The 26,361-nt window shown below is 47.6% G+C and overlaps 13 protein-coding genes and 2 non-coding genes across 15 annotated transcripts; 5 read left to right on the top strand and 10 right to left on the bottom strand.

Moving 5' to 3' along the window:
- The first annotated feature begins 1,311 nt into the window (after positions 1–1,311).
- On the top strand, positions 1,312–3,029 carry BKA55DRAFT_106089 (uncharacterized protein). The gene is made up of 4 exons (XM_046184699.1): positions 1,312–1,743; positions 1,841–2,349; positions 2,402–2,475; positions 2,525–3,029. The coding sequence occupies exons 1-4, from the start codon at positions 1,528–1,530 to the stop codon at positions 2,911–2,913; spliced, it is 1,188 nt and encodes a 395-aa protein (XP_046046411.1). The 5' UTR covers positions 1,312–1,527; the 3' UTR covers positions 2,914–3,029.
- A 602-nt stretch (positions 3,030–3,631) lies between these two features.
- Positions 3,632–5,802, top strand: BKA55DRAFT_106064 (amidase signature domain-containing protein). The gene is made up of 4 exons (XM_046184698.1): positions 3,632–4,035; positions 4,109–4,536; positions 4,587–5,145; positions 5,193–5,802. The coding sequence occupies exons 1-4, from the start codon at positions 3,746–3,748 to the stop codon at positions 5,671–5,673; spliced, it is 1,758 nt and encodes a 585-aa protein (XP_046046410.1). The 5' UTR covers positions 3,632–3,745; the 3' UTR covers positions 5,674–5,802.
- Positions 5,803–5,942: 140 nt separating this feature from the next.
- On the bottom strand, positions 5,943–6,029 carry BKA55DRAFT_t213. The gene has a single exon. It is a non-coding gene; the product is annotated as a tRNA-Gln (tRNA).
- A 74-nt stretch (positions 6,030–6,103) lies between these two features.
- Positions 6,104–6,189, bottom strand: BKA55DRAFT_t212. The gene has a single exon. It is a non-coding gene; the product is annotated as a tRNA-Gln (tRNA).
- A 384-nt stretch (positions 6,190–6,573) lies between these two features.
- Positions 6,574–6,977, bottom strand: BKA55DRAFT_705730 (uncharacterized protein; the record flags this gene model as incomplete). The annotated part of the gene is made up of 1 exon (XM_046200674.1): positions 6,574–6,977. One exon carries the CDS (start codon positions 6,975–6,977, stop codon positions 6,597–6,599), a length of 381 nt encoding a protein of 126 aa, XP_046046409.1. The 3' UTR covers positions 6,574–6,596.
- A 429-nt stretch (positions 6,978–7,406) lies between these two features.
- BKA55DRAFT_575978 (uncharacterized protein) lies at positions 7,407–8,284 on the bottom strand. The gene has a single exon (XM_046193443.1). The coding sequence runs from the start codon at positions 8,178–8,180 to the stop codon at positions 7,722–7,724; it is 459 nt and encodes a 152-aa protein (XP_046046408.1). The 5' UTR covers positions 8,181–8,284; the 3' UTR covers positions 7,407–7,721.
- A 77-nt stretch (positions 8,285–8,361) lies between these two features.
- On the bottom strand, positions 8,362–10,776 carry BKA55DRAFT_575976 (uncharacterized protein). The gene is made up of 4 exons (XM_046193442.1): positions 10,464–10,776; positions 9,727–10,409; positions 9,199–9,675; positions 8,362–9,141 (listed from the first exon to the last, which is right to left on the bottom strand). Exons 1-4 carry the CDS (start codon positions 10,627–10,629, stop codon positions 8,461–8,463), a joined length of 2,007 nt encoding a protein of 668 aa, XP_046046407.1. The 5' UTR covers positions 10,630–10,776; the 3' UTR covers positions 8,362–8,460.
- Positions 10,777–10,935: 159 nt separating this feature from the next.
- On the bottom strand, positions 10,936–12,231 carry BKA55DRAFT_649101 (uncharacterized protein). The gene is made up of 2 exons (XM_046197268.1): positions 11,804–12,231; positions 10,936–11,750 (listed from the first exon to the last, which is right to left on the bottom strand). Exons 1-2 carry the CDS (start codon positions 12,086–12,088, stop codon positions 11,061–11,063), a joined length of 975 nt encoding a protein of 324 aa, XP_046046406.1. The 5' UTR covers positions 12,089–12,231; the 3' UTR covers positions 10,936–11,060.
- A 710-nt stretch (positions 12,232–12,941) lies between these two features.
- BKA55DRAFT_693135 (uncharacterized protein) lies at positions 12,942–14,215 on the top strand (the record flags this gene model as incomplete). Its single annotated transcript, XM_046199870.1, has 4 exons — positions 12,942–12,955; positions 13,000–13,459; positions 13,512–13,908; positions 13,959–14,215. The coding sequence occupies 4 exons, from the start codon at positions 12,942–12,944 to the stop codon at positions 14,213–14,215; spliced, it is 1,128 nt and encodes a 375-aa protein (XP_046046405.1).
- Positions 14,216–14,573: 358 nt separating this feature from the next.
- On the top strand, positions 14,574–16,904 carry BKA55DRAFT_693134 (uncharacterized protein; the record flags this gene model as incomplete). The annotated part of the gene is made up of 5 exons (XM_046199869.1): positions 14,574–14,691; positions 14,747–16,116; positions 16,173–16,631; positions 16,684–16,809; positions 16,860–16,904. The coding sequence occupies 5 exons, from the start codon at positions 14,574–14,576 to the stop codon at positions 16,902–16,904; spliced, it is 2,118 nt and encodes a 705-aa protein (XP_046046404.1).
- Positions 16,905–16,980: 76 nt separating this feature from the next.
- Positions 16,981–18,561, bottom strand: BKA55DRAFT_596282 (uncharacterized protein; the record flags this gene model as incomplete). The annotated part of the gene is made up of 1 exon (XM_046195922.1): positions 16,981–18,561. One exon carries the CDS (start codon positions 18,559–18,561, stop codon positions 16,981–16,983), a length of 1,581 nt encoding a protein of 526 aa, XP_046046403.1.
- Positions 18,562–18,874: 313 nt separating this feature from the next.
- Positions 18,875–19,874, bottom strand: BKA55DRAFT_518828 (uncharacterized protein; the record flags this gene model as incomplete). The annotated part of the gene is made up of 2 exons (XM_046188297.1): positions 18,875–19,597; positions 19,647–19,874. 2 exons carry the CDS (start codon positions 19,872–19,874, stop codon positions 18,875–18,877), a joined length of 951 nt encoding a protein of 316 aa, XP_046046402.1.
- An 880-nt stretch (positions 19,875–20,754) lies between these two features.
- BKA55DRAFT_517916 (uncharacterized protein) lies at positions 20,755–21,750 on the bottom strand (the record flags this gene model as incomplete). The annotated part of the gene is made up of 1 exon (XM_046188225.1): positions 20,755–21,750. One exon carries the CDS (start codon positions 21,748–21,750, stop codon positions 20,755–20,757), a length of 996 nt encoding a protein of 331 aa, XP_046046401.1.
- A 1,660-nt stretch (positions 21,751–23,410) lies between these two features.
- On the top strand, positions 23,411–24,965 carry BKA55DRAFT_665684 (uncharacterized protein). Its single transcript, XM_046197756.1, has 2 exons — positions 23,411–24,408; positions 24,459–24,965. Exons 1-2 carry the CDS (start codon positions 23,545–23,547, stop codon positions 24,897–24,899), a joined length of 1,305 nt encoding a protein of 434 aa, XP_046046400.1. The 5' UTR covers positions 23,411–23,544; the 3' UTR covers positions 24,900–24,965.
- Positions 24,966–25,032: 67 nt separating this feature from the next.
- BKA55DRAFT_649097 (concanavalin A-like lectin/glucanase domain-containing protein) lies at positions 25,033–26,257 on the bottom strand. Its single transcript, XM_046197267.1, has 2 exons — positions 25,225–26,257; positions 25,033–25,173 (listed from the first exon to the last, which is right to left on the bottom strand). Exons 1-2 carry the CDS (start codon positions 25,999–26,001, stop codon positions 25,090–25,092), a joined length of 861 nt encoding a protein of 286 aa, XP_046046399.1. The 5' UTR covers positions 26,002–26,257; the 3' UTR covers positions 25,033–25,089.
- Between the last annotated feature and the right edge of the window lie 104 nt (positions 26,258–26,361).

Raw genomic sequence — 26,361 nt, 5'->3', positions numbered from 1 at the left:
GGACCCCTGCTTTCAAGCTTGTACGAGAAAAGCAGCTGGTTTTCCCAAGTCGAATGCGGCTGGAATTTTAGCATGAAGCTAGTGATTCAGGAGAACAGGAGCTTTCCAGGATGATGATCCCGTTCAATCAGAGGCGTCAGCATTGGCATGCTTGTATATCCGAACCATGGGAAAAGGTCGATATAATTGCTTTTTGCTGAGGGCTTTTTTCGTGGGTTCAGTTGCAAGATATCTGGATCAAAATGGCACGATAAAAAAGGTCAAAACTCCGAGCCAAGAACCGCGGGTGTGCAGGCGCCTCCGGGTTGCCGTTTGGCTAAAGAACGGGAGCACTGGGGTTAGCCATTTCGGGGGATAGACTGACGGGTTACGTTTTTTGGTGGCGGGAGGAGAAATTTCTGGTCTATTTTTGAGGAGGCCCAAGAATTATGTAAGGGAGGAAGAGATTTTTAACAAAAAGGAATGGGTTGTTACATAAACCGTTTGGCTTGTGAAGTTACTCGACTCATGAAACTGAAGACCATGGCGTCTAGACTACAGAAGCAAAGAATGCTGATGGTCTTGAGGGCTGAGAAAAGGTCTTGGCAACTGCCAGGAACCATTTCGACGAACCAACTGAGTTATTTGAGCAACCAATGGAATTGTTCAAGACTGGAGAGTATCGAATTGATGTCCCAGAGAGTCGGATGGACATACCGTATATCCAGAGGCACAGCATTTGCAGCGTTACATTGTGTAACCGAGGTTTGATGCAATTCAAGGATATCCCATGTCCCAAACCCGCAGGGGCACTGGGTAATGGTTCCGTAGCCACGGCTCAGGTACCAAAGAATTTAAAGTTTCACAAATGGAAACGAAAAAACTGACACCATCGCAAAGAGACAGACAAGTTGGTTCAGCTGAGATCCTCAATGCAGATCACTTTCCTATTCCAAACATTGAATTCGAGATACGAGCGATTTATTATTAAGTTTCCGCCAAAAGAACTAAATCTGCATCTTAAAACTCTGCTGCCAAGCCATTTGTGTCATATTTCCCAAGTACCCTTCCTATACAGGCCTCGCGCAGCCACCAAAGAACTAAACTCCTTCTAGACCTGCATTTCATTTTCAACACACCACTTTTTTCAAACTGCCGAAACAGAAAGTGGGTGGGATAATTTACGATTCCAGAAAAAACTCTGTATCAGTGAGAGTGAAGCACGATAATAATAATAATCTGCTAACTATGAACGTCCGTAGCTTCCGCACGGGTCAGCTGTTCCGTTTCCGAGTTCACTTCTTCCTCTCCCACTCGGTCGGTCACCCTGTGGAGTTGCATTACAGTCCGAAATCCTTTTAGTTCGAGGGGAAAAGCAGGAAACGTTAGGTTGGGTAGTAAATTAATGGCTTGGCTCTGTATAAGGAGTTTAACTCACCCTCGATCGAATTTTACGGTTTCCTCTAGTTTCTTGCTCTAAACAAAAGATTTGATGGTGTAGAAACCGTCTCTCTTCATGGAGAAAAGAGTCTAAGTCTACGCTTCGCTATGACGGACCCAAAAGTCGCCCAGGCCATTGCCGACGGAAGAGTCCCCAAGGGAATAACGGCGGCTTACCTCAACGAGTCCAAAGATGCACCCGCCATTGTGGGTATTATCTTGGTTACTTGTATAACGAGTATTATTGTTCTTGGTCGCCTTGCATCACGAGCATTCCTCATCCGACGATTTGGAATTGATGATTATTTGACCTTGGTATCATGGGTAAGTTCTTTTTTATTATTCTCCGTTACTGGACCCCATCGCGGGTGTAGATCCCCCCACTGGTGTAGCATCGTCAGAAAACTGACAGATCGGTTAGCTTTGCTTGGTAGTATTCGTTGGCCTGTGCATCAAGCTCATCCAGCTGGGTTCTGGACGACATTTTGACTATATCCAATATGTTCTCGACATGCCGACGATTGAATACACCGAGGTTCTCGACTTCATCGCTCATATCATTTATACGATTGCGCTGTTGTTCTGTCGAATGTCTGGTTTGGCATTCTACCATCGACTCTGCGCTGTACACGACCGTCTCCGACTCTCGATCAAGATCGTTCTCGGCATTCTAATCGCTGGATTCTTACCGCAAGTTTTCCTTATTATCTTTCATTGTACGCCTGTTACGGGACTTTGGCCGTATGAGTGGCAGCCTGATTTTGACAAGTATACTTGCTTGCAATGGGGATTGGTTTATAGCGTCAATTCGTCGGTGTCACTGGTCTGCGACTTGTTGCTGTTTGGTATCCCGATTGTGATGCTTAGAGTGCTGGAGATGCCAAGAAAGAGAAAGATCCAGTTGGGATGCATTCTGTTGCCTGGTGTTTCGTAAGTTTCACTTCAGATATGGAGGAGATTGCTGTTGCTAACATTGTATTAGTGTCATTGCCATCTCTATTACACGTCTCGTTTTTGTTATTGAAGGGCAATGGAACACCGACATGTCTTGGGCTTGTAAGTCAATCACATATCAGTACCGAATCAATTGTCTAACACCTGACAGATAACCCAATGCTGGCCATTGAAGTCAGTGAAATCGGCGCCACCCTCATCGCCCTCTCAGTCCCAGGTGTCAAGCCTCTCTTCGACAAATTCATCCTCCGACGAGACATCAGCCAGGGCGAGAGCACAGGAAAGTCACGATACGCACAGCAACACAGTTCCAAGGGCGGCACAGCACTGCGATCACTCCACTTCCGTCCCGAACACGATGTTCTCACCAGTCGCGACACGTCTGCCGAGGGGATCAAGACGTATCGCACGAAGAATGTCTCGGCGGATAATACGAGCGAGAACAGCGCGGATGGAATTTTGGTACAGGTGGATTTTAGGATAAAAGAGGATACGCAGGACTCCAAGAGTGGGAGCGATGCTGGACGGTCGTGGAAATAATGGTCTCTTGGATGTGTTATGTATAAGGAAAAGTTTTGGGACGGATTGTAAGCGATGACATTGAGGAAGGCAATGATCGAGCGACTTTATTATTCTTCTTCTTCATGAATACCCGTTATGAGACGATGATATCGAAATAACTTGAAATTTTACTCAGTTTCTGTGCCCCTTCTCTGCTTTCTTCGATGTTTGGTTCCTGAACCCTCCCGACACGCGGGAACACGATCTTCAATGCACAATACATGCACGTCAAATCCCACTTCTAGAAGGATTCATCTCTTCTTTCGTAACAGAAACCAATTCACCTTCCAAATCCATTTGCTCTTCTCCATCAAACCCGGCAGAAAAGACCCGAATATGAAGAGCCATTATCAATCTGCGCGACTTTTCAAGCCTGACAATGCCTCGATCGAGTTTAGACCTACCGTAAATCACGATCCACTAAATCCTTTAGCGGCGCAGTCCGCTAAAAGCTTCAGGGTCTCCTCCCCGGCCTTGGCCCCCCCCGCCCATCCGGCTTGACTGATCCGTGGTAATCTTCAAAATGCGAGGCCAGTTAGTAACATGACATGGGCAATTGAATGCAAGGCCATGACATGACATTTTCTGTTTAGTTCAGTTGACGTTGTCTAGCGGCCGAATGTGCTCCCAGCAGCCGCTCCGCAGTCTCCGTCTTCGCCGATTCCAAGTTCGCCGCTGGGGGACCCTTGTAGTAATTAATGCACATAGCTTACCTTACCTAGGTAGGGAATAAACAAAACAGCTTCTATTCCCTCCCTCTCTTCCCTTTGAACACCACGGCCTTTCTGTTGCTCATCAAATCCGATTCACCATGAAGCTTCTCGGGTTGTCGTTGGCCACGGGCCTCATCGCCCAGGGCGTGAGCGCTACGCCTAAGCAGTCTAAGAATGAGCCTCTGTTCGCGATCCAGCCGAACATGATCCCCTTGGAGAAGAATGCTGGATCGCCCGATTTGTTCCCCATGCCTGATTGCAATGGCTTCAAGCTTGAGGAGGCTACTTTTACGGAGATGCAGAATGCTATGAAGGCTGGCAAGCTTACTTCTGTCCAGCTTGTGACTTGCTACCTCATGCGCTCGTATCAGACTAAGGAGTACATCAAGTAAGTTAACTGAAGGTCAATTGCACGGTCAATTGATGCGATTGATACCTCGAACGTGACTAACAATGCGCAGCTCTGTTCTGCAGGTCAACCCCGATGCCTTCGCCATCGCAGCAGAGCGCGACGCCGAGCGCGCAAAGGGCAAATGCCGCGGCCCTCTGCACGGCATCCCCTTCACCGTCAAGGACAACATCGCCACCAAGGACAGTCTCGAGACCACCGCCGGCAGCTGGGCGCTCCTTGGAAACGTCGTCCCCCGCGATGCGCACGTCGTCAAGAAGCTCCGCGACGCCGGCGCCGTTCTCTTCGGCAAGGCTGCTCTCAGCGAGTGGGCTGATATGCGCAGCAACGATTACTCCGAGGGTTACTCTGCGCGCGGTGGTCAGGTTCGCAGCGCTTACAACTTGACTGTTAATCCTGGTGGTAGCTCTTCTGGTAGCGGTGTTGGTGTCGGTGCTAATGCGATTGCGTTTTCGCTGGGTACTGAGACTGATGGTAGTGGTGAGTTTTACTGAGCCTGTAAGCTGTGGATTGCACTGATGGTGTCGCAGTTATTAACCCCGCCAACCGAAATGCCCTCGTTGGTATTAAGCCTACTGTTGGTCTTACTTCTCGTGCTGGTGTCATTCCCGAGAGTGAGCACCAGGACTCTGTCGGTTGCTTTGCCAAGAATGTCAAGGATGCTGCTCTTGTTCTCGACGCCATTTACGGTGTTGATAAGCGCGACAACTACACTGAGGGTCAGAAGAACAAGACCCCCAAGGGCGGTTATGCGCAGTACCTCACTGATAAGAAGGCTCTCAAGGGCGCTACCTTTGGTCTTCCCTGGAAGAGCTTCTGGGCCCTTGCCGATGAGGACATGCAGTCTCAACTTCTCGAGCTCGTTGACCTGATCAAGTCTGCTGGCGCTACCATCATCAATGGCACTGAGATCACCAACTATGAGACTCTTGTCAGCCCTGATGGATGGAACTGGGATTATGGTACTACTCGAGGTTTCCCCAATGAGTCTGAGTATACCTACATCAAGGTTGACTTTTACCGCAACATCGAGACCTACCTGAGCGAGGTCAAGAACACCAACGTCCGCAACCTTGAGGACATCGTCAAGTAAGCGCGCCGTGTCTCAATTGTCTGAATAATACTAACGATTTCAGGTTCAACAAGCAGTACGATGGTGTTGAGGGTGGCTACCCGTACAAGGACGGCAAGGGTATTCCCGCTTTCGCCTCCGGTCAAGACGGTTTCCTCGCCTCTCTCAAGACCAAGGGCGTTCAAGACGAGACCTACTGGCAAGCCCTCGAGTTCTGCCAAACCTCTTGCCGCAAGGGTATCAACGACGCTCTCACCTACAAGGGCAAGAAGCTATCCGGTCTTCTTGTCCCTCCCCAAGTCGCCCAGGCTCCTCAGATCGCTGCACAAGCTGGTTACCCCGTCATCACCATCCCCGGTGGTTACGCCAAGGACTCTGGAATGCCTTTTGGTCTCGGAATCATGCAGACTGCGTGGGCTGAAGCTGAGCTGGTCAAGTGGGCTAGCGCAATTGAGGATCTTCAGCGATCTACTGATGCTCCCTCAAAGCGTCGCCTTCCCAAGTTCCTTGGATACCTTGAGCGCAACGTTCCCGTGCCTTTCTAAGCGCTGAACCAATTGATGCGCGTTTTGGATCGTATATAATAGTAGATAGCAATACGTAACTTTTAATGATATTATGGCTGAAGCCTTATTCAAGTACGGTCGCAATCGGAACTTGTGTAACAAATAACATTCTATAAGCCAGCACCAAGCAGAGAGCTCTTGACGACGCGCTCGAGTAGAAGCCGAGCTCTATTCTATGGACTGGCCGACTTCTACACAAAAATATGATGAGAAGCAAAAAGACAGAACGACACACTGTAAAAAAGATGAGGTCCTACCCGGGTTCGAACCGGGGACTTCGGAAGGGTTTGAGTGGTGATCAAAATCCAACGTCCTAACCACTAGACTATAGGACCTTCGGTGAGAAGGTTAACTCCAAATGGAGCTTAACAGCCAATCTGCTTTACAGTGAGACAATATGCAAAAAGCGAGGTCCTACCCGGGTTCGAACCGGGGTCTTCGGAAGGCTTTCGAGGGTATCAAAATCCGACGTCATTACCACTAAACTATAGGACCAGACGATGCGAAAGCGTCAAGAGCGGGCATTTATATACGCCAGCCGCACGTTTTCGCGACTTGAAACGAAATATCATCGACGTTATCTCCTCAGGTTTTACATATTTCATGTCGGAATTGTGTTACAGACTTAAATTTCATTCATCTTTAGGTTTAATACATCACACAGTTGCATTAAATGTTAAAAATAAAGTTCAGTATAGAATATTGTGAATTATACTCTATGTCTGTACTGCGGTCTCTAAAGTTCTGCTCTAGATTTGTCTATTCAGAAGGCCAAATTTCCAAAAACCCTCCTTATCGTATCTTTACCAGCCCGGATACCACTATCCCAATCTACCCTTCTCAAATTTCCGGTCCAGCCAAAGGGGATTCTCTAGACGTCATCAACACTTACCCCCAACAACTCACCCATAATAAGGCTCCTCCCGATCATAAGGCCGCATCTGATACCAGCCGTTCGCCTTGATGCGATCCTTCACAGCCTTTGGAACAGCTTCCAGCGGCTCGCGACGGAGAAAGCCCTCATCCTGAAGGCGCTGGACCAAGTTCTCAGGCATGGGAAGATGGACACGAATGGTAAACTGCATGATGTCACCAACGACAGTGAAGTTGTTACGGCCGTAGAAAAGCTCAAGACCATCACGGAGGCGGTCTAGACCAAACATCAAAGTTGGGTTGATGGTGTGCTCGTAGGTCTCATAATGACGACGGTTGCTGTCGCGGTTCCGGTTCTCATTGCGGTTACGGCTGTCGCTGCGGTCGCGGTTGGGTATTTCGAAAACCATGATGGCGGTTGAAGGAAATGCCGATGACAAGAAAGGTGAATCGAGATGAAGATGCCTGTGTAAGTTCTGAAAGATGATGGTGAGTATGTATTGATGTTAACAAGTTGTTGTGTGATAGCAGCTGATAGAAATCTCAATATGAGTGTTGATAAGAGAGAGGAAAGGTTTAGGGAGATGACATGCGGAGGTTCAATATATAGTATAATTCTGGAAAGTGAAGCAGTGGAAGCGATTTCCTGTTACGTTAATGTTCTGCAGTTTTGCTTTTGAGTTGACACTGGTACAAATCTTTGGATTCAATCAGAGACTCTGTTTCCGTGTAACAGACATTCACTGATGATATGTGGATGACCTTATGAACTTTAACGCATATAGTATACCTAGAGAAGAATGAGATTTACGGGTCACATGAGTAGACGAAATCAACGATGGTCGAACAAACCAGTACTGTATTCAATATATGACAAGAACAGAGCAGCTGGATATGAGAGATGCTCTTAGGGAACATGATGTGCGACGCAGTTTGTGGGCCAAATCATAAAATAAAGGTTGAATAAGTTTCCATTCACTCTGTGAACATAATCCGAGTATAAAAAGATTGAGTCTCTGGTTGTATGTGCTGCTGTTTGTATACAGAACATTCCTGACCATCCAAACAACAACAAAATCCGACCAAAACATCAAGAGCTCAGACGAAATGACTCAAACTGGCAATAAAATAAGAGAACATCTGATTTGAAATATTCAAGCCATCTTTCCCTTGTTCACACCACCAACTCCAACCCCAGCCAAGAACAAAGTCCTCACAACAGCAACCCAGCCAGTGAACACGTAGTTCCCCCAATCCTGCCATCTGAACATAGACAACTCAGACCGGCCCTGCTGTTTCATGCTGACAAAGACACTGATCAAGATCGAAATGTCGATGAGAAGCACCCCGCCAATGACAACTCTCCATACTTTGATATCGGAGCTGGTTCGGAGAAGCACTGCGAGTATAATGCCGACGAAAGCATAGAGAGCAGCGAGTTGGTGGAATAGAAAGGCCTGGTCTGGATTGTAGGGAGACATGCTCAATGGGATGAGGCCGTCGAGCATGAAGTCGGGGGTGAAGATGAGACCGTAGACGGTTGGGATGAGGGTCATTGGGTCGACCCAAGTGAACCAGATGCGGTAGAAATTATGAACATTGAGTTCAGACATGGTAATTACTTCGGCGGTCTATCTTTTCAGATGAGATGAGGCAAAAGAATGGTTCTGAAGAGAGAATTCCGGTGCTGCTATAGGAAGCAAATCGTAACTTGTGGGGTAACGTCAGCAGAGAAATGAGGCTAGGTCGCGCATCACGTCTTATGTCAGCTGGCAGTTAAGAGTCAGGATACAGCCGTTTAATTATTTGACATCCTTACTTGAGAGGTAATAATGATTTAGAAGCGTCTTTTCTGTTGTTCAAATTTCTTTCTATACCATGAATTCCACCTATTCATAAGACATGCGTGATGCTAGTATCCAAACTATCAGGGTTAAACCACCACTCAAGTGTTCCAGCCCAAGGCAACTCCATCCACGTCCATTCTCCTTCAGCCTCTGGAGGCGTCACACTCACGGCGGCTACATGTGGAGGTATCTGTATAATCTTCCCCGGCCTTGTCCCAATAAATAGTCCTCTTGAATCGCCTCCTGTAAGCGGCGGATCAGCCCAGTCAAACCGAAAGCACCCAACACTCGCCTCACTCCCATCTGCATGTCGAAAGAGTAAACCCGTGACCTTCTTGTACGGGGCTTCAACCATACGGCTGTTTTCCAAGTCAAAGTGTCGAATCACGCCCATGTCCTTCTCATTCTTGCTCTTACAAACAATTACTTTTGTGACACTTTCCAGGGATGCAGAAGAGCAGTGTAAAGTATGAAGCGGGTTGAAACGTGGCATGGCAGCAAGTGGTGTTTGTATCGGCGAGGGAACCTCGAGGTGGTTATCGAGTAATCTTGGCGCAGCTATCAAAGGTATTCCATGGTCTGAAGGAGAAAAGAAAATTCGAAGCGGTGCATTCACGGAGGTAGTCGCTATCAGATTCCAGTGACGATGATTCGAATACGGCGTGTATTGTCCATGATGACCTGGGAAACCCCCTGCAACAAGTGTTCGACCTTTATTCGTAACAAGCTTGCCCACCATCAGCTGAAAAGTTCATTAGTACTAAAAGCCAGCGAAAAGTCTTACCCCAAACGCTATGTCACTGAGTCTCTTGTATTTCTGCAATCCCCATGGTGTCGACAAATGGTATCGCAGACCGCCTTCACCTTGAGATGGGAGGGGTCTGGTCGTATCATATTTCTCGGACCCTCGTAGCCAAACTTCCTGGATGGACTCATCTTCTTGAATGGGATAGTAGGTCCACTTGAGGTGGCTTCGGTCTTCATACTCAGAGTGCTCATCCAATAGTGAACCGTCGGCGTCGGCCTGTTCCACGTTACGATGAACATGAACCGAAACCATCTCATCATTGGCCCAACAGACGGAATATCCAATTGTACCAGGTTCATTGAAAGTCAGTGTTCTTAACCTGGCCTCAAGATCTCCTTCGCCCCAACCAGCATAGTAGAATGTCATTGAATCGAGTTCAGACGGTGTTACTGGATGAGGCCAAAAAACTCGAGGGTAAACAGAAGGAGTCAATAGTTCTCGGAGCTTGAGGCCCTGCGAATATGAAGTTAGCATTTGGTATACTGAATGGTCTTGAGGACTTACATCACCACGGAAAGTAAGCGTTTGTTTGTCCGTTGATACTGTTTGCCAATAGGCCGGATATATTGTATCTAAGCTGACTTCGTTCGGTTCTGAAGTGATTAGCCTGATGCCCATGTGGTCATTTTCAACATATAAGTTCTTAAACTCTGATGAAGGTATCAATGTCGTAGCCTGACGGCTCACAATACCGGAAGAGTTTGTGAGTGAACCGACATACTGCACACCATCCATGCTGACGGTTGTGCTCAGCATTGCGAGCGATGGATTAACGAACCACTCAGTCTGGCGATGATGCAGAGAAATCTCCGCTATGGTATAGAGCCTGATCAACTTGTCATCATCGGACACGATATGCCAAAGTTCTGGCGACAGTTTGCCATATGCTTTGCGCAGGGCATCCTCTATCAATTCCCGAACACGGCTTCTCCGTCTTTCATGGTTTAACGCGACATGCCGATAAGAGTGCTCGGTGATCAGGCGGTACTCGTGGAGAGGAGTTCCGAAAGGAGCAGCCATATAAACGCACTCGGCATGGAAAGCGATGGCGAGTCCCCTGTTATGGGTGCAATATGGATAGTCGCAATGCCGGAAGGAAATGTTTAGAGACTTGTCGAAATAGAGAAGCGCGTAGCATTTCTCGTAGTAGACAATGAACGGGGATGATACTTGGTCATCTGGAGTCACTGCAATTGATCAGCTAGACCCCGGAGATGCCGTTTTCGATTACTTTAACTTACAGGTAACAATCTTGTCTTTCTCCCTATTTATAGGGAAGCGGCATAGTCGGCACAGGCTCGTGTCGACACATACTGGGTTTCGAAGATGATTCTCACCGGACATGTTTGATGAAAGAACGAAAAAGCCATCTGGTCCGACCTCCGGTGCCCCTGGAGGAAGAGCCATGGTCTTTCAGAGTGAATGCCACAGATTCATCGTGGAAGAGATTGAGTCCGAACGACTCCGAGGAGATAAGACATTTTGAATGCTGAAGTGAGGAGAGCTAAGACATAAGCTGAGGTGGTGACGTAGAACAACCAACCACGGGACGATAAATCTGACAGCGAATCGGTATCTTCCTTCCTGGCAGTGGTCTTTATCTCGTTGCTTCAATGTCCCAAAGAAATTCATTTTTCTATATCGTTTTAATAGTGACGATGATAACAAGCGAACAAAGCTCGCCGTTCAAGGTTCTGGGAAAAAAAAAAAAATGCTTTGTCAATTTCTGTAGCTATTTTGCCAGTTCATCGTCGCCTATAGCTTGATGAAATCAATGCAGCCGTTGATGTCTTTGAACCAAGATCTTGAGACCGTACGGTTCCATCATCATCAGCGCCTTACATTCTATTCAGGCGTTCAACTTCTGCATCAATATCCAACTCTGGATAGTCTAACGATGTCTTAGGGCGTTCCAGCCGCGGCGCTCTTCGCCGTCTTGGGGGATCCTTTCTTTCCCAAAGATCTCTGTAAACCTTCTTAACCGGAATAGCATCTCCTGGGTCTATTCGAACCCTGTTATCAGAGGTTGGTAAGATGGGGAGCGGACACTTGGCCATGACGTCCTCACTGTCTGCTAGAAGAAATGATATCAAGGCCGATTGTTGAGTATCGAGAAGCTGACAGACACGGAAGGTGACTCTTTCACGGGTACACTGAAAGTACACATTTGGTTCATCGTCACCCGTCCATGTCTGTGAATGGTCAAAAAGTGCTACTCCGCCTAGAATGCGGTTTTCCGCCCAATATCCAACCATGTCATCAACACCGTTTGGATACCGGTCATGAGCCGTAAATTGAGTTGCAATAAACATTGTCAGCCCCGGAGCAACGCGGCACAAACCATCGGGAGGTCGCTCCCATTTAGTGGTAGACTCAACATTATGCCCGGCAGTTGTAGCAGGATCATGGACTTTCTCTAGCTGTGATAGTCGAACACCGATTTGATGCAGGGCGCACGCAGTCATCTCAATAAGACGTAGGTGGAAGGATCGAGATGAGGGTTTCGCCTCTTGATACCGATTCAGTTTCTGTAAAATATTAGAAAACTGAGTGAGTGATTAAGCGTTGCTGAGAGTTATACCTCTAGATCGACCATGATATCAGCCATGGAGAACTGTGCACGGAAACCTTTGGCCTTCTCTAACGCTCCATCGCAGAGCGTTTTGTGATTGTTTATAGGGTGAGCAGGATCATAAATGCTCGAATATCGGTCCCAGACAACATCAGCTATCGGCAGACCGTCAATAATCTGGGCGTATGTCGTAAGTGCGATGTCAGTGTTGAGAACATTGCGAAGCGCCAAAGATAAAGAATCGTAATGATATCCCTCAAGTCGGTCGAGCCCAACATATTCTGGAGATGGCATTTTTCTCTCTGAGAAAACAAAGTGGTCTGTATGTACGTAACGCTGGACTGACGGGAGCTGAAGAATGATGTCGGAGGAGAGTTGAGCCAGGCAATTGCCAAAGCGCGCGGCTACAGACCTGTAACAGCTGTGGGTGGGGTCGATTGCCCAATGGCCCAGCGGCTAAACTTCACCTACGCTGAGTTGTCCTTCGTGTTCCTCATTTAGAACCCCCGTAAACCTTATAAATATTTAAAGGCATACTTAGGCTTGAGAATATGGCTAACAGCCAACATTTCAGTATCAGAAAATGCATGTTGGTGATATTTCATCGCAACTGTAGCACCGAGCGCCAAATAAGGTCAGCCAAAGCAAGAAAGCGCCTACAATTTGAGGGTGCTTACGCGTTCAGTAATGTTATCTGCGACCAACACTGTGGGTAATGGAAGGTGCCTCTGGTAAAGACATCCCATGGAACCCAAGCAACACAGATAGCTGTAGCACCAACATACACACCATCATTATCCTGCGGTTAGCAAGGGTGTGTAGGGAACTGATCCCACGGGGGCGCGTAGCACCCAAGCACCCATGGCGATTTTTCTTTTTACACTATTCAGAAGATGAGATACTTAGGGTATAAGAGCGACATATCCTCCGCCATGAAGCGTCCATCAATTTGCTCAAGCCACAACATCTACTGTTTCCAGCATCAAAACATCTTTGATCACTTGTCTTTCGTCCTCACTCAAGTCTCTTTATTCCGAATTTAGACTTCTTGATCCTAAATTTAGTCACTCCTATCCTTCCTTTAGTTTAACTATCCTAAGCTTAGTCTTTTTCATCCAATCTTTAGCTCAACTATCCTAACTTTACTATGTCTCGCCGCGGGTATGTTCAAAAGATATTACACAGACCTCAACTAACCTTACTAGTCCTTCTTCCAGCTCACGTGGGCAGCGGGCTGCCAGTCCTTCCGAGATGATCGGGCGCCTTAGAGTCATGGTCGAGGCAGATCAGGCTCAACCTGGCTATGACTATGCGCAGACCAGGCTCCCGGATACATCAGTCGAGTTTCGTGCTGCAGCTACAGTTGTCAATTTGGCTTTGAGCATGCTTGAGACTCCAGAAGGGAGATCCCGTATAACTCAGATTGGCCAGACGTTCATCTCATACAGGAGGAGTTTCCAACACATTTATGAAGATGACCCTCGCAACATGCCGTGGTGGGTTGATTTCTTCCTTAACAGGCTTCGAGCTAGCTTTCCCAATGTGGTTTTGAGTAATCACATCAAAGGAGAAGGATCCGCTCAGAAGTCAAACTGGGCAAGAGGCGGCTTGAAGATGAGAGAATGGGATCCGAGCATGGCCGGGACTATGAGACTCAATAAGAAGGTATGCGTGAGTGCCTTTGTTGTTACAAGAATAGGACTAATGAGCGTCGCAGGTCATTGAGAACATGATAACTGCTGGTAACAACTCTGCCTCTACCAATAACCCCGACGAATTGGCCGCATTCGAATCCTTTATGTTTCTTGTCAGCGTCACTATTGCCCATGAACTAATGCACCTTTTCGTTGGATTCCTCACGGGCTACAATTGGCCCGCAACACCCCCACAGCTCTCTTTCTTGCCTGAACTGTTCAACAACGAGATTGATAACGAAGAGGTTGGTGAATCTGGACGATACTGGGAGGGTATGGTCCTTGGAGGAACCATTGAGACATATGAGAATACCTCGAACCCCCTTGGGACCCGGCAAGCTGGCGACTTGTTTTTATTTGACAGTCAAATGCGCGCAAGAAAGCTTGACCGGGCATGCATCAGACGGAACCTGGAATTCAGTAAGTCTGATAATACATTCGGCGTGTTTTTAAGTAACTAACATCCTTAGACTTTGAGTTTCCTCTTCGGACTGTAGGTCGTTCCATTCACATCGACGACATCGATGACCAGCGACGACCAATGAAAGATGCACGAGCTGCCTCACTTCCGCGCGGAGTTTCACTTGACAGAGATCGAGCCCGCACTGTTGAGCCTGCTCAGTTGGAATTCTATGCCGGGCTTCCATCGCACACTGTCAGTGGAAGAGAATTCGAACTTATCCGACGGATCCCAAGGATGCCTGTATATCTGTTTGCGGCTGCATAGATGGTTGAAAGAACCCATAGAGTATGATATAACTCGGCGCAGGTAGCTGAATGAGTCAAGTTTTAGTACTGTTCTAGTTTATATACTGTATCCATCTTATAATCAGATCAGAATAAACTTAGGTTTATTGTGACCATATCATCATAAGACAGTCAGGCTTGGCAGCCACACCGAGGAATGCGACGGGGGTGTTCTAGGCCAATCATGTCAGGCTCACTGCCACTTCGGAGCCCACCATCCCCTCTCCCCACCTTAATGTCATCAACATCATGGTCAAAGATAGTGCTTGTGTTTGTCATTTGCAATGCCAGCTTTATCGGAATGAAGTTTTAGTATTCGACAACAAGCTTTTTCAATAATGGAAGAACCAGATCATGTGCTTGATGGCACCATTTCCCATGCTCGCTGTTGTCTCTGCGGAATCGCCATTCTTGGCGAATTCGAAACGCCACTATGGCTATGTCAGTTTCACACTGGTCAGTCAAAGTCTTAACAATAAATGGAAAGAATCTAGTGATTAATTGTTGAAAGTTTACGCTATTGAAAGAGAGGCAAATGCGAGAGCGTACCTCTCGACTTCCGGACGCAGGCGAGGTCAATCCGATCATATCACTGTTGACCCTTCAGATGTCAAGTTCAAGGACAAAAAGACTATCAGAGTGAATCTCATGCCTTACGACTTTGATGACCCTTCCCGCTACCCATTTGTCTCTGATATCACGCCTGACGCTTGGGGGTATCCGTTTCATTCAGCTTGTTGGAAGATTTTGAACATTTTCGAACCTATCGAACAGGAAGATCTCCAATCCATTCTGAACCTCTGCCGCTCAGTTCCCAAGCAAATGGGAATGCTGAACTGGGGTCACGAATATGGCGGGAGAGCTCGACATCATCTCAAAGTCGCCCCGGGCGAGGAGAATTTCCTAACCTCTTCACCAGTTGTCGTCGGCATGGATATCAACCCTCACAGCATTGTCGAGCTTATGCAGATATTCGACAGTCATGCATCAAATACAACCAAGGACAACTTTCCGAAGATCAACCCGTTACCAAAGCTTCATCAGGTCACAGCTCCTGACCCATTTGCCGAATTACCAACCGATATTCTTCTTGCACTCGCCGACCATCTGACCCTCCCGGAGCTCACTCTCATGAAGCAATCTTCGCGCACTTTTACCAATCTTGAACTACCCAGTCGGTTTTGGCGGAAGAGGTTTCGACTTGGACGGGAGTTTGACTACATCTTTGAGGCCAGAGACCATACCGGAGGAAACTGGGAGTCGATATGCAGAGCTATTAACGCCTCGAAATCTAATGGCATGGTTCGATACTCTCTGCACCTGAGAAGACACATTTGGGATCTATGCTACCCCATGCACCAAGTGCTCGAAAGTATGCGGCATACTACTTGTGATGGAAGCCCCGTAAAATCCACCTTCGAACCAGATGCGATGCCTGATGCGTTAGCTAGTGAAAAGAGCTGGATCACTGTCAGTCGGGCACTCAAGCCTCCCGGAGAAACGTTCGAAAGAGGGTCGAGAATTATACACGATCGCGTGGTGGTGTTACCCAGCGAGCTATCTGCTGTTTACGTATCGACAGTCGATCTTTTCGGGCGACGCTACGTATCCGGACTGAGATTCAGGGATAGCGACGGGAAGGATCTCACTCTTGGTTTTCAGCACCCTAGGCAAGAGGAGCTTCTAGCCCAACAGGCAAATAGTCTTCAGATCATCGGCTTTGATGTCGCTTTTGATCAACGCGGAGTCAGAGGCCTCTGTATACTCTTTGGCAGTGGCGATCGGTCTAATTGGGCAGGTGAGCACAAGGATATACCCAAACGAAGGATACAAAGTTGCTCGGAAGAAGACACTTTTAGCCATCTGAAGGGCGGGTTTGATGTGAGTTATGAGGATTACTTCTCTTTGAAGATCGTGCGACTGACCTGAAAATGTAGGCCGCGAAGCTAGTGGCCATATCTATCAACCGAGACTCATCGTCAGAGGAACAAGCGATGCCTGAATTATGGTACCCAGAGATCCCAAGTCCCGACCTGCTCTTCCTAAAACTCAACACCGCTCTAGCCGAGGATATGAGGTTCGGCTCAGCCCTCGAACAAGACCTACCAGCCTGTTTTGCACTTTTCCCTGATAGAGACCCAAGTATGCTCAGCAAAATCACAGTCAGGCATCGTGTTCATGAAAAGGACATGCTGAAGATCGAGTCTGTAACAATGACCTCGACGGACCAGCGCGAGAATGAACTTGGTTTCAGACGCACAGATGGAAGATACAATAAATACTACGACATCAACTACGATCATGAAGTAAGTTTCAGCATTGACGGCCCAGGTGGGGAGCGGATAGAGAGTATGAGGACGTGTTACTTGCTGCATGGATTTGTTGTAGGATTTGAGGTGAGCAGGCTCTCTATTGGCGCGATGAACGGGAACTCACTATTGTCCTTAGGTGAAGACGAACCGAGATCGAACTGCGACATTTACAGGGGGAACGGGTGTTGAGAAACAGAGGAATATTGAATGGACAAATTTCAATACTGAAGGACGGACAGTAGTTGGTTTTTGGGCAACGATGGTAAGTCTCGATTGCAATAGCGATGCCACGTTGTGTGCTGATTTTTCCAGGAAACGGAACCTGGATTTCTCGCCTTTGGTCCCGTGCTTCGTTGAGAATACGAACTTCGATTACGAACTCTATATAATGGTCTTCTACCATAATAGTGCAGAGTCTCTAGACCCAAGCTGTTTAAGCATCAACAGGAAACAGTAGCGGATCCCTGATAAGTCGCTCCATATCTTCCGTCCTGACATGAATAGAAATATCAACCCCATTGTCAGTCCAATACCTCTCAGGAGGACCCGGTGCTTCTTTGATCAGTACATTTCCATCCATTTCCGGAACTACACCCTCAGCATAGTGACACGTAGATCCAAATCCAAAGTCAATATCGTATATCCCTGCACGTGCCCAGGTTGTTACCAAGATATGTCGCCTTCCCAAGAATGCTTGCCATATTCGTTGAGGAGACTTTTCGAAAGCAAGACTGTGTAGATGAGCAGCCATGTTAGAGGGGTCAGTGATCGTCTTGAGTGTATTTCGGACCCGAGTTGCTACTGTAGTTATGTTGGATGGGCTGACAACTTCGGAGGCCGGGAGTTCAATGTTCATCATTACGACTGGTGATCCGAGGAAGTTATCTTTTAGTTGAAAGCACGGGCGTACGCCGTAGACTAGATCGCAGTGAATTGGATCGCTGTCGTTTTCGAGACCACGAGCGCGAGCGATGCAGGACCAAACATGAGCCAGAATTGAATCGTGTTGACTCAACTTCTGTAGTGAGTTCTCGTTGACTTTGTTCCAGAGATATATAATTTGTTTTTGGCTTAAATGAACCACGTAGTTCGAAACAGGCTCGGCAACATTCCACTCAGTCCATGGCATTGGCTTGCCTACAAGCTCAAGGTCCTGTTTGTCGAAAGGCGAAGGGATCTTGAACGGCCAAGGAGGCGCTGAGTCTGGATCCCACCAGTCAAACCGGTGCATAGGCAAACTTCTTGCTTGTTTTATGATATCCAAGTCTGATTCGTCGGCATCGAGGTCTCCGGCGGCTCGGTTGTCGATGAGGAGAGGGTTAAAGACAGGTACTGAGCTAGGCAGAGTCTTTCCAAAACCCTCGCGGCTCTCGTGCGCCCAATGTTTGAGAAAAGCGAGAAGAGTCGTGGCGTCTGCGAGAGGATGCGCTCCATTGATGGCGAGAACAAAGCCGCCACAAGACAACTCGGTGATTTGGATGGCAAGAAGAGGATATAATTGCCCATTTTCATCCTCCACGACATCCTTCAGTGGATGAGCAATCGTGACAGGGGCCATGAACTTCTGAAAGATACTGGAGTCGCACTTCCAGAAAGGCTGCTTCGAAATCCTATCTGCGGGATATAAAGATTCCAGCGTAGCATCGCATTTGCTATGAAAAAACTCCACTCCAGGATCGTTTCCGGTTCCATAGTGTACGTAAAGGCGCCCGAACCGTCGCGCATGAGACGGAAACGACTTTGCTTGAGGTGGAACGCTGCCATCTGTCGATTTGACAGCCTTCAGATGACCGCCCAATTGCGGATAGAACCGAAGAGTCCGGGCTAGAGATTCACGTAAGTGATAGGTGTGGTTGAAGTCATCGCGAGTAGGTTTTTGAAAGAGCCATATGGCGCTGGCGTTGGAGAAGTTGGCTGTTGTGCTGTCGAGCAGAGACAAAGGAATGGCTTGTTCGTGAGAAGTAGCAATGTTGATGCGGTGGGATTCGACGACTGATATGTTGATGGCGGTCATGATTGACTTTAGAGGGCATCACAAACTGGACTGAATACGTGTATGAGGGTAGCCACAGGAATAAAGGTTAGTTATAAATATTTCGCAGTTCAGTGGTGCGTTCGTGATCCACTCTATCTGATCGGTAGTGTTCCGTTTTGGGATGATAAAAGATGAATCATTTCGGCGAGCCTAATTGAGCAACTAGGTCGTATTGACGAGCTAATTCAAAAGTTCTGAATAATTGGTTGTGGATCTCATCAAGACAGTTTATGGCGTTTTCTTCAGTCGTTATCGCGTGCGACGATGAAAATTCTTGTCGTAGCCCCCAGCCTTATCTTGACGCCAAGAGCCAGGAAAGGAGGTTCTGAATTGAATGAACAGTCGCAACGTCGTGCTCTTCAAACACTCCATCCAATGTCGCATCCGGGTGATCCTCAATCTTGCAAACCCTTCCCTCTGGCCTCTCATTTGATGCTGACCTCCAATATCTCAGATCAGCGATGTTGTCACATTCGTCTTTCGGGTCGAGTAACACCGGCTTCCAACCTGCATTGGCTGATCCAAGAACATCTTTCGCATAATCATCACCAACATACACCTTTTGCCAACTACTTGTCTCTCCTTCGGATTCACTTAGACTCTTTCCGCTGCGAGCGCTGATAACCTGGGCTAGCATGTGTTCTGCAGCGCTGAAAATGCGCTTGTCTGGCTTCTCAACGCCAACGTCATAAGACATACAATGGAATTCGACGTCGTAGGTTCTGTCTTTGAGCTTCGTGAGGTTTGATTCGGTGCCATATCTCAATGGGCTCACGGCAAGACCCAAGGATGAGAGAATGCTGGGGATACGATCATCTGAGTTTGTAATAACACCAATGACGAGACTGTCAAAATGCTGAGGCGGGTTTTGCTTCAACCTCTTGAATGCCTCAATAAGACCTGTTTCGGTCTCATAACCCTCTTTTGAGGCGAAGCGATGCAACAACCTCGGAGCCAAATCTTTTGGCAGGGGTTCGTCATCTTTTGCCAAAGACTTGAAAGTCTTGTGAATAACCTGAGTGACGTTAGCATTGTTTTGTCCGACAAAGTTCTCATATACCAACGTTGGTCCACCAATTCGTGGCTCCTAACCCCGTCTCCTTTCCATAATTCGGATTCTTCTTGGACTCCTGTTTAAAGGAAGATTTGAAGGCGGCTTGTAACTCATCGTCGTTGAAGTTGGTAAAACCGCATTGGCGAGCAACGTCGGCGTATTGCTGCGCAACTGGTCGAACGGGTCTGATTAAAGTCCCGAAGGCGTCAAAGCATAGAAGAAGGTTTCGCTTTGACATGATTGGCTGGATCGTAAGGTTTGTTGTTGACGGGAAAAGATGAAGTTACGAATTCAAGAGTGGCATTGTTTTCGACCCCACTGGATGATTACGTCATCTCGCGACCTCGTTCAAGATGGGGAGCTGAATGAAAGACGAGGTTGAAGTCGGCAGCCATGAAAACATCAGGAATACAGTACTCATAGAGCTGTGTACTTCGGATGTTATATAGATATCGTATGGTTCATAAAGATGCTTGGGAGAAAGTTAGAGTGGCCCTCGTGGTAGTCAACCGACAAATGCAATACTTGCAAAGACACAGCACCCAAAAGACATAGCCGAAATAAAGCAAGATGAAATATTGAATATTTCGCATAGTTATGTCTTGGTCTGCGAACGAAAGGAATATTCGGAGTCTGGCGCCTTCGTGGAAGATAATTTGATATCTCGTGCGTGTTATGTGTTATTTGCAGTTGAGACCTGTGGCTAAGAGCTTATAATTACCACACAGAACTTATATACAGAGCGCGTGACAGCTGAACATCGACAGAGGTCGACAATGTTTCCATTTTCTTCAAACCTGTGTCATGTCAAAGTCGTCAACAGTTAGTCACTTTACAATTCAAGTTGGGAACCAGTGTGCCTGAATCTCGTGTATTCATCCAAGGGGGGACTCTGGGTTTAAGATCTAGCTGTCTATCCGTGTACTTGTCCAGCAGTCAAGAAGTTCCGAACCTAAAGGTCCAAACATTTACCCATGCCCAAGTCCAAAATCCCAAACTCCTCATACCTTGCTTGCGCAGTTGTCTTGTGACTTCTTCTTGTCTAGCCTAGACTCCGACCGAAAACCGTTACCGGGAAAAAAAGGAAAGATGGGGTGTATGTTGTTTGTCCATGCCGTTTAGATGTGAGGCTGGATCATGTACTGGCGCATGCCAGAGTTGGGAGCCTTGCCGAGAGTGGTGATGTCGAGACCCTCGGCCTTGGTGATCTCGTGGATCTCAGACTCGCCTCGCTTCCAAGAGGGAAACATGGTGTAGACGGTGTTTTTCTTCACAAAGAAGTCGTTGTAGCGGCAACAAACCATGTCGCGCTGAGCAACTACTTCAAAGTAGTGCATGGAGTTGTCGAGCTTGGACTCGTAGGTCCAAGCGGTGTTGGGGTCGGCATCAATACCGGCGTGGTTCTGAATGCCTTGAAGGTACGACGTGAAGAAGGCGTCGTAAGCCTTGGTTTGGTAGGCGGCAAGGGTGGACGAGGCCTCAGTACCGGAAGGGCCATCTTGGCCGACAATGAGCTTCGAGTAGGGAGATCCGGAGAGGTGCTTGGAGAACTCCATGCAACGATCAATGCACATCTGGTCGGGAGCATTGAAGAAGATCGAACCAAGCGACAAAAAGATTCGGGGGTTAGGGAGAGTCGAGAAGTACTCGTCGCCCTGGATGAAATTGCCCCACAAGCCGATACAGGTGATCTGAGGGAAGTCGGCAGCTGACTTATTGACGTGCTTGGTGAGCGACTCCTTGCAGAGATCAAGGGCTACATAGATGCAAGGTTTGCCCTGCTCGATGAAAGCCTGGACATAGGGCACAAACTTTCGGGAGTTAGCGGCTCCAAGGTCAATGATAATGGCACCGGTAGGGGGCATGTCGGCGACGACGTTGGAAGCAGTGGACTCGATGATTTCGAGCTCATCCGTTGTCTGATACGAGGTATCAGCAACCTCGCACCAATATTTCATCCCGGTGGTATAGGCTACCTCCTTCGGGAAGTAGCCCATACCCTTGAAAGCGTCGGGCAGTTGGTGATCGAAGGTAGTGTCGAGCTTAGAGCCACCGATATCGATGACAGTCTTGTTGGCCGGAGCCCAAGACTTGGTGTAGAGGGGAGAGGACATGTTGTATAATGTCCAATCGGATGAAAGTTTGGTGGGGTGTTATCAAGATGACAGGTCGTCTGTAGAAGGGAGATGAAAGGGTTGTTGTGATCAAGAGTACTATTGATAGAAGGTTGCGAGAAGAAAGTGATGGTTGATTGTTGTGGTGGGAAAAGGAAGAAGTCGAAGTTGCTGGAGAGAGATGGGAATTTATACACTAGAATTTCTGAAGATTCTTAGAGAGATTCAGAGGCTATTGTTCTACAGCTTCGCTTTTATTCTGGCAGTGCCAGACGCATTGCGGCCGCATTACCAGTGGTTACCGTGGTGTTCGAGCTGTTTGTTCGAAAAGAGTGGAGGTGAAGCCTCTGACATCTGCAACTAGCTCGTGCATTGTTCTGACAGTGCCAAAGCAGCTTCTATTGTTTAATTGCCTGACAATACTAAGGAACAGAAGCTTTTTGGAAGTGTCAAGCTACTTTGGGAGATAGGTATTAGGAAGATGTCACTTTGCCTATGAACACTGTTCCTCTTTGTGGCATCAAGAGAATCAAAATAACAATAGTAGAATTTGTGATTTCTGAAGTAAAGATCTATTCTTGTAGCTATCGATACACTAGGGAATATTTAAGAATAAGTGCTGTCGTCTCTCAAGCCCCTGAACTTATTGTCGTCGCTATACTGGATGTAACTCGCAGACTTTTACTCCAAATGGATCTTGATAAGCACATGTATCTTGAGAGGCACTTCAAAGGGGCTGTGAGATTGCATTGTGAAGGTTATTTCACTTGACGTAGCACATGTCTGATACTGTGAGCTGCCTAGCTGTACTGGAGCCCGGGCTATTTGAAAGGTCATTTGATAGAACCCGCCACTCAAAAAGCCGCTTTGAATATAAACGTTAAATGAAGAATGAGGCTCAAAACTATGTTACTGTGGTACTCGGTTGATCGGCGTTGCTTGTCGAGGGAGAATCATTGGCTCGGCAGATGTAGATCATGGTTCGCACTGGTGGTCCAATCATAAGCTTACTGGGCTGAACAGGCTTCTGTGAAGGCGAAAAGCTTCTGGGAAGAGGGACGAAAAGAATGAAGTTCCAGACGAATTGGCTAATGTCCATCTTTGCAGCTAGCTATTATCCGGTGTTCTTGGCAAGATGTCTGATCCAAGTCGAATTTTCAGTGTCTATTGCAGGGTAGGTGCCTCCAAAATGGCGGTCTTGGCATAACAGGCATAACAGCGGGGAATTGCAAGAGTCAAAATACGAATAATATGCGAGATCCAAGGGACCTGATTTTCGCGGTCGCATCGATTGTGGCCATTGTCCCATGAACTTTAGCATTGGGCGGCCTCTGGACAAAACTGGTTTTAATTGACGATGGTTTCTTCGAAGACTTGGATATAACTCTAACAGATGGCCTACAAAGCTCCTGCAACCTCTGTTAAGATCTTACTACAAACTGTAGCGCCACTTGCGAAAGACTCGTCACCAAAAGTTAAGGATGTGTGGCTGAGTTCACCGTCAGGAAGCTCACGCCACAGGGTCTCGCAGCAAGATCAATGTGATATTAAGTCATGGAGTAGTCATTGCGCGTTAGTGGCAGCTCCCAAGAGGTGATCAGCGGTGGCTGAGGGGTTCCAAGTTGCGACCAGGTTTAATGACCTCATCACCATTCGTCATATTGTAACGTCCATCCTTCGATAAGCCTGATTGACATTTGAACCGTTATCTCGCCGTTTCACCCAATTCAATTCCGTCAAACCCTCAGCACTTACTCATAGCTCCAGTTGGCAAAAGGTTTGTTCATCTTCACAATGTCGATACAGGACGATCACCACTTTGGCAAAGACAAAGAGAAGCGCTCAAAATGGAAAATCTTTAGCTCCTCAAAAGACAAGGACAAGGACAAGGAGAAGGACAAAGACAAGCGCAAAAGTCAGGAACTTCAGATCCCAGAAGCAGCAGAGACTTCAGGCGATTCAACATACGGAAGCAGTGAACCAAAAAACTCACTCACGACAGAGGGCGATCTGAGCAACACAAAGAGTAACAGTGGATTGAGCCCAGGGAAGACACCAGATACTGCGACGCCTACTCCAAACCTCCACCCAAATTCAGGACCAGACTCTTACACCAGCCCGACGATCAAAAGAGAGACAGTGACCAATCCGAATACTGGACAGACAATTACAACTACAACGACGACTACGACTACTACTACGACCGTCACAAACTCCAATGGCACAACCGAAACAATTGAGGAACCTCATCCTGTTATGGAGTTACCAACCGTCAGCAACCAAGACGTCACACCGCATCCACAGCAGCAACCGCCTGTAGCACAGCCCGAGCCCGTACAACACACAACGCCCACGCCTGTCGAACCATCTCCAATTACCCCAACAGCACGTCGCAAGAGTTTAGAGACTCCAGGCCGACGCCTAATTCCACCCCGCGATCCAATTCCCTCCCAAATTTCCTCTTCAGATAACAATTCACCCGCAATTCCTGAGCGAAACGTCAGACGCTCGGCGGAATTTGTTCCAGCGCCTTTACAGATTGGACAGGGCGCTTTTCCGCCTCCGCCTCCGCCTGGGGATAAACCTGCTGTGAATTATTCCCGACCTGCTAACAAATCGACAATTGCGAATTTGAAGTCCGCTGCTGCTGGTATCCATGTAAGTGCGACTCAATTGAACATCTCAATTCATACTGACGAATTTTAAAGGGCGCCGGCGAAACTCTACGAGGAACACTAAACTCCAGCGTCGACAAACACTTCGGCGGCACTCCCCAAGCAATTGAGAAGAACCAAGCAGCCATCGACGCAGGCCGCTACGAGATTGACAACCGCACATTCTACCATCCAAACGAATACCGTCTAACACGACCAGAAGGCTCCGGTCCTTCCCCCGATGCACCGCCAATTCCCGATGCTCAATACGACGACCCACCGTTCAACATGGGAAATACAACTGGTAGTCCTGCGGTGACGGATAAAGAGAGGGAGAAGAGGCATAGTAGACTGGGAAGTTTGTTTGGGAAGAATGGAGGACGCTCGGCGTCGCAACCTGGTGCTGATGGTACGCCGAGGGCAGAGAGGGGAAAACTTAGGAAGAGGAGTAGTTCGGGGCCGGGGACGCCGAAGTTGAGTGTCGTGGGGGAATAGTAACGCGCCACGGGAGTAATTACATCGTATATCTATCTAGCTTAATGCCACATTACGTACCCACCACGTGGAAAGCATTGAAGGCTGAACTTCTGTGATGCTCACGCCACTTAATGTTTTTGAAGCTCATGATGCCAAAGTTCATTATTCGTATTCGAAGATAAAAGAGATCTACAGCTTGCACGGCCAACTATTTAGAAACATAATGAGCGACATATTCAACTTCCATATGGTTTCCAATTCCATCTTTGGTGTTGGTGTTTGGAACGCCAGGCTATCATCTTGTTAGTCAACGTCTCATTTCAATTCGGAGTATTGTACTTACCCAATCTCCTCCAACAGCAACGTTGAAGATGACAAACATAGGACTATGGCAAAGACTCTTCCAAATCTTAGCATTTCCAATTTGAGCGCCTGTAACACGATGAAAGACCCTTCCGTCGAGATACCAAGTAATTGACTGAGATCTCAGATTGCTGCTTTGTCGATCAAACTGAACCCGCCAAACATGATAATTGCTATCAGGAAGTTGAACATTAGATGCAATACCATTAGGTTCATTGCAGATTCCGCCAGGTGCTTGGTCACAATGAACAGCACCATAGCCAATCTTCTGTCCATTGACATTCTCCATGATATCAACTTCACCGCAAGCAGGCCACTCAACACCCTGTCGAATCGAATCACCAAGGAGCCAAAAAGCAGGCCAGATTCCCTGCTTACTCCTCGCCGAGTTTCCCCCCAATCTCAGACTCGCTTCAACTCTAGTAATCTTTCCAAGCTTGGGTGTAAGAGTATACTTGCTCTCAATACGAGCAGACGTCCATTTTCGCGTTGAGTCTGAGAACTGGGGTATCAACTGCAGTGTATTCTTGCCAGACTTTCGAAGAACACTTGTGCTCTTCACATAAGCTTGAATTTCGTTGTTGTAGTTCTTTACGCGCTCGATGATGTCCCATGTGTTTGTGTCAGGAAATGTTTTGGCTTGACCTTCGAAGCCTTGGTGCCAGACGCGTGTGTAGCCGCTGTAGGTGGGTGGTTGGACTGCTGCTGCGATGGCGAACAGACACGTGAAGATGGTGAGGATCCAAGGAGAGAACATCGTGAAAATTGTAAAGATAAGGGGAGATAAGGAAAGGAATGCTGCGGTGTTGCCGCGTAGGAGGGTAAGAGAAAATAGTGCAAAGCGCACCTTAAGGAGAGTCGTCACAAAGAGGATGAGAATGAAACACCGTGAACACCATCCTTTCCAGGGAAATCCCCTTGAATATATACATTTCCCGTCCTTTTCGAGCTTACGAATGCCATATCGGTCTAGAATGCTAGACGCCGTTCTGATAACAATAGCTTGGTGTCTGGGACATGTCTAAGGCCGGTTTCAATCCTTAGATCCAACGTGGACTAACCTGGAACAGTGAAGCTAAACCAAACGCAGCGGATTCCTCAGCGCCACCATCTTCAA

This window comes from Fusarium redolens (genome assembly GCF_020744475.1).
Source record: "Fusarium redolens strain MPI-CAGE-AT-0023 chromosome Unknown BKA55scaffold_13, whole genome shotgun sequence".
Taxonomy (NCBI): domain Eukaryota; kingdom Fungi; phylum Ascomycota; class Sordariomycetes; order Hypocreales; family Nectriaceae; genus Fusarium; species Fusarium redolens.
The sequence above is the reverse complement of the archived record's forward strand: the minus strand, read 5'-3'. Positions and strand labels throughout refer to the sequence as shown.

What these genes read in the sequence shown, in the direction of transcription:
- BKA55DRAFT_575976 (XM_046193442.1), bottom strand. Translation starts at nt 10,629, where the DNA reads ATGGCTCTTCCTCCAGGGGCACCGGAGGTCGGACCAGATGGCTTTTTC. An exon ending in GAAAGACAAGATTGTTACCT is followed by an intron (nt 10,410 to 10,463) that starts GTAAGTTAAAGT and finishes GATCAATTGCAG; the next exon opens with TGACTCCAGATGACCAAGTA. An exon ending in TCAGTGACATAGCGTTTGGG is followed by an intron (nt 9,142 to 9,198) that starts GTAAGACTTTTC and finishes ATGGTGGGCAAG; the next exon opens with CTTGTTACGAATAAAGGTCG.
- BKA55DRAFT_665684 (XM_046197756.1), top strand. Translation starts at nt 23,545, where the DNA reads ATGTCGATACAGGACGATCACCACTTTGGCAAAGACAAAGAGAAGCGC. An exon ending in CCGCTGCTGCTGGTATCCAT is followed by an intron (nt 24,409 to 24,458) that starts GTAAGTGCGACT and finishes CGAATTTTAAAG; the next exon opens with GGCGCCGGCGAAACTCTACG.
- BKA55DRAFT_106064 (XM_046184698.1), top strand. Translation starts at nt 3,746, where the DNA reads ATGAAGCTTCTCGGGTTGTCGTTGGCCACGGGCCTCATCGCCCAGGGC. An exon ending in TACTGAGACTGATGGTAGTG is followed by an intron (nt 4,537 to 4,586) that starts GTGAGTTTTACT and finishes ATGGTGTCGCAG; the next exon opens with TTATTAACCCCGCCAACCGA. An exon ending in AACCTTGAGGACATCGTCAA is followed by an intron (nt 5,146 to 5,192) that starts GTAAGCGCGCCG and finishes TAACGATTTCAG; the next exon opens with GTTCAACAAGCAGTACGATG.
- BKA55DRAFT_649101 (XM_046197268.1), bottom strand. Translation starts at nt 12,088, where the DNA reads ATGCCATCTCCAGAATATGTTGGGCTCGACCGACTTGAGGGATATCAT. An exon ending in ATATCATGGTCGATCTAGAG is followed by an intron (nt 11,751 to 11,803) that starts GTATAACTCTCA and finishes AATATTTTACAG; the next exon opens with AAACTGAATCGGTATCAAGA.
- BKA55DRAFT_106089 (XM_046184699.1), top strand. Translation starts at nt 1,528, where the DNA reads ATGACGGACCCAAAAGTCGCCCAGGCCATTGCCGACGGAAGAGTCCCC. An exon ending in ATTTGACCTTGGTATCATGG is followed by an intron (nt 1,744 to 1,840) that starts GTAAGTTCTTTT and finishes CAGATCGGTTAG; the next exon opens with CTTTGCTTGGTAGTATTCGT. An exon ending in CACCGACATGTCTTGGGCTT is followed by an intron (nt 2,476 to 2,524) that starts GTAAGTCAATCA and finishes AACACCTGACAG; the next exon opens with ATAACCCAATGCTGGCCATT.
- BKA55DRAFT_649097 (XM_046197267.1), bottom strand. Translation starts at nt 26,001, where the DNA reads ATGTTCTCTCCTTGGATCCTCACCATCTTCACGTGTCTGTTCGCCATC. An exon ending in TTGCTGTTGGAGGAGATTGG is followed by an intron (nt 25,174 to 25,224) that starts GTAAGTACAATA and finishes ACAAGATGATAG; the next exon opens with CCTGGCGTTCCAAACACCAA.
- BKA55DRAFT_575978 (XM_046193443.1), bottom strand. Translation starts at nt 8,180, where the DNA reads ATGTCTGAACTCAATGTTCATAATTTCTACCGCATCTGGTTCACTTGG.